The 7,935-nt window shown below is 40.7% G+C and overlaps 1 protein-coding gene across 1 annotated transcript in view; it reads left to right on the top strand.

The window, feature by feature from the left end:
- NOX3 (NADPH oxidase 3) overlaps positions 1 to 7,935 on the top strand; it is a 46,869-nt gene that overhangs the window by 17,967 nt on the left and 20,967 nt on the right. The window contains exons 6-8 of the mRNA XM_009281432.1: positions 511 to 692; positions 3,429 to 3,558; positions 6,691 to 6,783. Of these exons, the coding sequence (XP_009279707.1) occupies positions 511 to 692; positions 3,429 to 3,558; positions 6,691 to 6,783 (405 nt within the window). The remainder of the gene's footprint in view (positions 1 to 510; positions 693 to 3,428; positions 3,559 to 6,690; positions 6,784 to 7,935) is intronic.

Here is a 7,935-nt window from a genome sequence, read left to right as displayed (position 1 = left end):
CCTTTCCTTCCTTGCCTATCCCTTCTGAAGAGTTTATAGCCATCCATTGCAGCGCTCCAGTTGTGCGAGTCATCCCACCATGTTTCCATGATGGCAACTATATCATAGTTTTCCTGCTGCAGTAGGGCTTTATTTTACATAAGAAAATTAGATAAAAATACTGATAAGACTGTCTAATTTTCTCCTTTCAATTACTGAAACAAGTAAGTGGCAGCAAACATTTACACATCTGTCTGGGATAAGCCTGAGTGGAAACAGAACAGAGGAATATTTTGCCATGCTCTTCTGTGGTAAAATGGAGGTTTGCCTTGACTCCATGTCTTGTTCTGGTTTTGTTCCTATGCTGAAAATATATGTTAGATTTTGGCTTCATATGTAATAACAGCAACAGTAACAATAGTAACAGTAACAGAAGTCATAATAAAAATAACAATTATAACAACAAGAACAACAACTACTAATACTAATACTAATGCAAATACTAATACTAATAATGTATTCTTATTCTAGAACACAACAGGAGAGCTATTAAACACCATAGCTGGAGTAACTGGAGTTGTGATAACTGTGGCTTTAATTCTGATCATGACTTCATCCACTGAGCTCATCAGAAGGTCATGCTATGAGGTGTTCTGGTATACCCATCACCTCTTTGTGATTTTCTTTATTGGTTTAATAATCCATGGTATGGGGTAAGTGTCTGCGTTTATGCATGGATGCATAAACATACATACATGGGATGTATGTACACGGTTTGAGATGAAACACGATTCAAATCTATAATCCTGTGCTTTTCTATTAACAAGCTGCTGGGATCTTTGCTTGGAGACAGATTGAAAAATGAAAGCATTCTGAAATTAAACACGCACCACTTTTCTGAGGACTAAAAGTGTGGTTTAGTTTTTTCAACCACTCTTACAAATTGCACCTTATCAATGCATCAGTCCAAATGAACCTTCATCCCTGAAAACTGGGGACATTGCACATTAGGAATCAGACTTTTGTGGGTTCAAATTAATAAGGGATAGACCTTATGCTCATAGCTCTTGTAAGGCATTTTGTGAGAGAGCATGTCAGCAACCTAGTGGTGAATGTCCCTGTGCCCATTCTCCTCTACATCCATACATGTAAAGTGGTTTTGCTCTTCTTTCTCTGTGGGGAAAAGAACCCCAAATTTCCTCACCAGAGAGAAATAAGCATTATACTATGAACCAGGTTTAAATGACTACAGTAACAAACAATCAAGTTTATGACTAGCCCAGTCAGGTGGCATTTATGGAGAGGGATGACTGCCAGGTCACTGATTGTCTCCCTGTTCCTCAGCACAAGAGGAAGGTCTGTCCTGTTGGTACAGCGCTCCAGTTCTCACATTGAGGGACGGCAGGGTTGGGGGAGCCTCCCTGAGAAGCTCAGGGACTGATAAATCCCCTGTTGATGCAGAGTGAGAGCAAAAAGGTGCCTACTGCTGAAAACATTTCCATCTTGTTTCCAGCTCCATTGACATCATCTGCTTCTTCTGCCTTGTATGCTTCCCCCCTTTTCTCATTTCTTTGCAATAGTGTTAATGTGAATCTATAGCAGTGCATCTACATTCACATTTTAATTCAGATAGGGAGTGCAGTTTTGATGCAAATCTTGTGGTCCTCCTCACCTCTTATGTTTTGATTCATACCGTGGCGGAACCTCGGGCTGCATAACACAGTGTTTTGGAATGAAACTACACTGACAGGAACACATCTTTGTGTGCCAAGCACTAACAAGTGATCCGTTCACAGGATCAAACCAGACCTAGTCCTAAGCCCTAGGTAACCCTCAAATGTGTACAGTGCAAGGCCCTCAACAAAGACTGCTTTGTTCCATAGATCTTTTCCTGCTGACTATCTAGCGTACACATGGCCTTGAGCTGTTGTAAAGCTTTTCAGATCTAACGACAGTCACTTGTTGTTACCATAATACACTTTTTATGTCTGTTTCGTAAAACATTCAGATGGTATGGCCCACCACTAAAGTACGTACAGACCACTACTCTTTGACAGAGAGGAACTTCCTAGCCCACAGCAGCGTGAGCGTCTGCCTGTTCCCTGGAGGTACATGGCATCGCCATGGAGCAGGGAACAGGCCGGTACAATGTTTTGTGGTGTGTCACTTTTCTCACCTCTTTCCTTGTGATTTGAGAGCTGCCACATTCAGTTTGGCTTTGAGTGTTCCTGAAATTGGCCCAATTAATTAGTCCCAAGTTTCAGAGGCACAGCTGCAAACAAATGCTGTAAACTGTATCCTGGCCTGATTAAAATGGCTCCATTCCCCTCTCTCTCTGGCAAACCTTTTAGAATCCAATTTCAAACAACTATAACGAACCCTTTAAACCTTCAGCTTTGTAAGCTCCCTCTACCTAGCCAGCTGATTGACACTCCTCAGCAAGACACTTCCCCGAAAAGGGGACACTTATTTAACAGCCCTATCGATAGCATTCAATGAGCACGCTCCTTGCTCCAGGCTGGGAACACGGTGCAACAGAGCAGCTCCCTGCTGCCCCAGCACATCCCTACCACTACCCCTTTTATGAAAAGGAGTCAAAACCCAAGGTTTCATTCACTTCCCACCTCTTTCTCCTTCCCAGGTGACTGAACAAAACTCATTCGAGCCTACCTCCTTTTCTGTCTTTCCGTCTGAACTGGTGGCAGCCGATAACACTGCCACGTAGAAGAAGGCAGCGCTTATCTCCTTGTCTCTTGTTAGACTAGTGGGCAGGACAGGCTAACATTGTAGAGCCAAAGTGTGGAAGGGAAAATTCAGACAAAACAATATGAAACAAACAGGGTTTCCCCATAAAAATCTTCCTTCTCTACCCATAATCAACACCAGCTGAAACCCATTTAAACTGAACAGTCAGGATTGATATGTTTGGGAAAATTCACATCATTAACATTCTCTGAAGTAAAGAAGCTAGAATTTAATATGTTTAGAGAGTACACATCTAATTACGGTCCTCCAACTTTATTTGCAGCTTTTAAAAATGCATTTAGAAAGCAGCAAAGGAAAGAGAAGGTCTGTCACTATTAAATTTTATTATTTTTCTAAACAATACCAGATGCTCGTGTACAGAGGAGGTCAAAGTGTCTGCTCCAAAGAACTTGGAAATCATTCTAATTTTGCCACAAACAGCAAAATGTACATTTTCTACGCAAGGACTCTCCACACTTCAGCTGCATTGATGTATACCAATACTATAACACACTTCTTGCAAAAAAAGTCATGGCAAAGCTAAAGGAAAGGTAATTTGAACAAGAGAGCAGAATAGGGTTGAAATGGCCAGTTCTTGAACTTTGAGTTATCTCCGACTCTGCATTCAACTACTAGTGCAAAACCTACAGATGCATAGAAACCCTGCAAAGAAGCATATCACTGATGAACATTTTTGTTTTAAGTCAGCTTGTCCGAGGTCAGACACCTGAGAGTCTGCTGCTTCACAATGCCACTTACTGTAAGGATCACTACTTGGAATGGGAGAACGCCACTCAGTGCCCTGTGCCGCAGTTTTCTGGCAACAAACCTGTGGTAAGAGTGATGTTTGTCTTCTGTTTTTAACTTAATGTCCTTCCTTTGGAGGCCAAATGTCTTAGGCAGCAGGGGGCTGGAGTGTGTGCTAGTGACTGACAATGTCATGTTTAGAGAGTAGTTTCACATTTCTCTTCCATGACCTCTCCCTGTGCATTAAGATATTGATCCCGACCTCCTCTATAATCAGTACAGACAGGTACAGATGAAGAGTGATGTGTAAAATTTTGGTGTTATTAATAAAAATGTTTATTTCTGGAAGATCCTTTAGTTAGGCAACACTCCCTCTGAATGGTATGGATTTCAGAATTGTACTCTATTTAAATGTTGTGTACATTTATTTTTAATTATTCAGTATCACCAATATCCTTGATGTGTTCATTGCACAAACAGAGCCTCCAAGTGAAAACCTTATGAGGGTAAAGAAACAGAAAATACAATGGAACAGTAAAGCTAGGGATTGAAGTTAATATTGTTATTTTAACTAATAGTACTTTAATATGGATAGTCTAAACACCAAGGGAGAATAAGTTGGAGATAAAATTATGTCCTTGCTTTGGGGCACATGCTTCATATTGTCCAGCCTTGATGTCTTAAGTCAGGTAAAAGGGAGAGAATTTGAAACAATGAATTATGAAAGGGAAAGGCGAAAGGCAGGAAAAATGTCCCACGGAAGGGTGGTTTTGCTGCAACAAGATTGCAAATCCACAGGGGGTAATTAAGTAGCAGACTTGTACAGTATGTCAGATGTCTAGCATCCAAACAAAATCATTTAACATTTGCAGCTCAAGATTTAGCTTGCTCATATGCAAGTTTTTGTTGTTTCTTCCAAAAAGAGAAAACATACCAGAGGAAATCTTAAAGGAGAAAAATTAGCATTCAGTGTCTTGTAGCTCTTTTAATGGCTGACATAGATTTTTCTTAAACTAAACTATTGTTAGCCACTATCCAACCCGCATATTAATGAGAAAATGAATGCCTCTCTAAAAATTTCAGCTACAATGTCGCCATAAAAATCAATACATGGCTACACACCATGAATACAGACACAAGCTTGCTTCCAACAGCATGTCTTCACATTCATTATCAGAAAGCTAACTGGAGAGAACTTCCAGTTCCCCATGTTAAACCTGTTTTGCCACACTTTGCTGCATACCCAAGGCCATACTTGCAAAGTCGCATTACTTTAAATGAATTGTGATAATACCATATGGCATATAGATCATCTATAAGAAGAGTGCTTTGCTGGATGGGTAATGTGCTATGGTGTGATACCTGCCAGACACCGCAGTTAGCACAAATTCATTCAGAGGCTAAAAAGGCATGGCAAGGCTTGCACAGCACTGGCAGGGGCAGATGTCGATGTGACTGAGCAGGGAGGGGACAGCCTTGTCCACAGCTGGGATTGCGTGAGGTGACACCGGAGCACACACCCCGCTGGCCACGGCTCCTGGGGGAGGCTACCACAGCAGAGCCCCTCTCTCAGTCATGCCACATCTGCTCCCCTGCTCCATATTTCAGCAGGTAGGAGCCCGATCTGGCTCCCACTGAGGACGAAGGAGCATTTCTGTTGCACCCGGGGCATCCGGACTTTTATCCTCACAGTCTCTCCTGAGCCACCACTGCCCCATCTCAGTTCATTCTCATTATAGGAGGAAACACCACTTGGGCAAGAATACTGATGCCCTGATTAGCCGGCCAGGAGATGTGTTGCCTGGCAGCCCATCCCTCCTGGTGGATGCCCTGTTGTCCCAACCCAGCCAAAAGATATTTTGGATTGAATGCTCCATTGCACTGGAGTGATGGTACATTTGAAATCTCAGCTGAGCTCTCGCAGAGGGTAGCCTGCAGCCTTAATATTCCTGTCACGTGCTTTTATTTACAGGTAGCACAAATGGAAGGGAGGAAAAACAGGTCTCATCATTATTGTGGCTTGATATATGCAAATATATTCAAGACATGTGAGCTCACCCACTGTGCAGAGACACCTGTAGTATTTAGGGACAACGGATGTGTTGAGTTTCTGCTTTAACTGAGAATCTTCTGGCTTATGCTGGTTTCTTCCCATTATTAAATCATGCATTTTTTTAATTTAATTTTCAAGACTTAACCTTGGGAAATTGCCACTCCATCCTCTTAGCACTTTCTAAGGAAGCCACATAATTTTATGGCTTGCTTCTCATAAAAGATACTTTATAACCCCTGTTACCCAGCTTGTGGAGCAAAGTCAATGTTTCAGCAAGTAAAGTTACTCTTTGGAGATTTTAAAAGCCACATGATTGTGGAGTCTTCAGTTTGCTAGAATGAGCTGTGTAATTAACAAAACTGGAAATAAAACAGTATCTCCTATAGAAAAAAAAAAAGATTTTTTTTTTAATCATGAAGATTCAATTACATCTAATTATCTTAGCTTATTAGTGCAACTCAGTGAAATCATCAGCTACTATACTTGAATAGCCAAGTATCTTCGATTGTTACAGCGATCAGTACATACGATTAGCAAGTACAAGCACAGTAATAATCTGCAATACTTAAAGAATGACCAGCTTAGTATCCTAGATCAAAAAAACGCATTTATTGATACAGAGCTGTCTAATGGATTAAATGGAAATATAACCCATTCCTCTAATTGAATATTTAGGACTTAATGTTTTCTCATGCAGCATCAGAAAACTCACAGCTGACAATAAGAGCTACTCCTATCTGACCCTTCTGAAATATTTTAGACTCTGAAGAGTGAAAAATAGTAAGGCTATAGGTAATATTGTATAAATGTATGCATCTATACGCCTTCAGGCCCAATCACATCTATATGTAACACCTAAATAGATTAATCCTTTTGTCTTTTAGTAGGAAAAGATTTTAAAGGACTCTTCTTGGCCAGAATACAGATAGATATTAGCACCGCTTTTGGAGTGCGTCTGTGAAGGAGTCCCATATGTCTGTTCCACAAGAAAGCCAGAACCGCTACAGTAGCAACAGAAATACTCACTTGAGAAAGGCAAACCAAAAATCACAGAAGAGAAATAAAATAACTTCATTTTAGGCTACCTGCTAATTTAAGCCAGAAATGCAAAATATTTTTGTAGACATTAAAACAAATGTTGTTTTTTAATATGCAACTTTCTACAGGCTTGGAAGTGGGTTTTAAGTCCTATGGTGTTGTACATCTGTGAAAGAATTGTTAGATTTTGGAGATTTCAACAGGAGGTGGTCATTACTAAGGTATGTAACATAGTTTGCATGTCTGCTTAAATAAAAGTTATGTCAATGACTTTTTTTATCTTTTATAGATAACTTCTCTATATTATGACCTCATTTTTTACTCCTAGCTTCAGCAGCTCTTCCATCATTACCATGGTTTCAGCCAAGTATTGATTTTAGGTTTTGCATTTATTCCAATAGCGAGTCCATAAGAATATTCCATACGGGACCAAACTTGATTAATGAAGTGCCAGACTTTACACCACCATAACATAAACATCTGCGCAGAGGGTCTCTCTTTTTAATGAACTGAAACCATGTTCCACTGCAGTAAATGCCAGAGACGCCCTCAACTTCAGTAGGACACGTTTTTTACTTTCAAATCTGGAGGCTTCCAAGGAGATTAAGGGTTATACTACCAGTTAACATAAATAGTTGAAGCTTCATTAATACCACTGTAACAATTTATCCCAGTTTGGGGAATGCCACTACTGAAGCAGCTGAGTCCGCACGTATCAAGCTGGTGATCAGAAACAGGCTTATCTTGTGTGAGGGGAAAAACATGTCGGGTAAGTCTTGCTGCTGATTTAACAGAGTGGCTGTGATCTGAGAATCTCAGTATACTATGTGTGACATGCAAAACTGGCTGCTTAACTGAGATTACCTCTTAATAAAAGTATATTAGAATTGAGCTCACTGGGCTTTTTTCTTCTTGCCAAACCAGCAAGAATCCCATACATGTTAACTGTGTTACACAAGAGTGAAACTGGGAAATTATTCCAGTCTATTAAGGAATACTTTTGCATAGGCTCTACTAAGATAGAAAGTTGACAAATTGTTCAGTTGCTACAGCTTTAACTCTGCCTCTTACACTCACGAAGCAAGCTGCCCCACGATACACACTGTACTCGCCCTCAAGCTGTTGGGCAGCAACAGCACTGCAACATGCAGTTTAGGCCAAAATCTACAAAACGTTTAAAAATTACTGTGCATCCCAATTTGCATTAACTTGTGGTTGAACTCAAGTAGACATGATGATTATGGTATCCTGGCCTGTATCAGAAATAGTGTGGCCAGCAGGAGTAGGGAAGTGGTCGTGCCTCTGTACTCGGCACTGGTGAGGCCGCACCTCGAATACTGTGTTCAGTTTTGGGCCCCTCACTACAAGAAGGA

This window comes from Aptenodytes forsteri, unplaced genomic scaffold, assembly GCF_000699145.1.
Source record: "Aptenodytes forsteri isolate BGI_AS27 unplaced genomic scaffold, ASM69914v1 Scaffold82, whole genome shotgun sequence".
NCBI lineage: Eukaryota > Metazoa > Chordata > Aves > Sphenisciformes > Spheniscidae > Aptenodytes > Aptenodytes forsteri.
The sequence above is the reverse complement of the archived record's forward strand: the minus strand, read 5'-3'. Positions and strand labels throughout refer to the sequence as shown.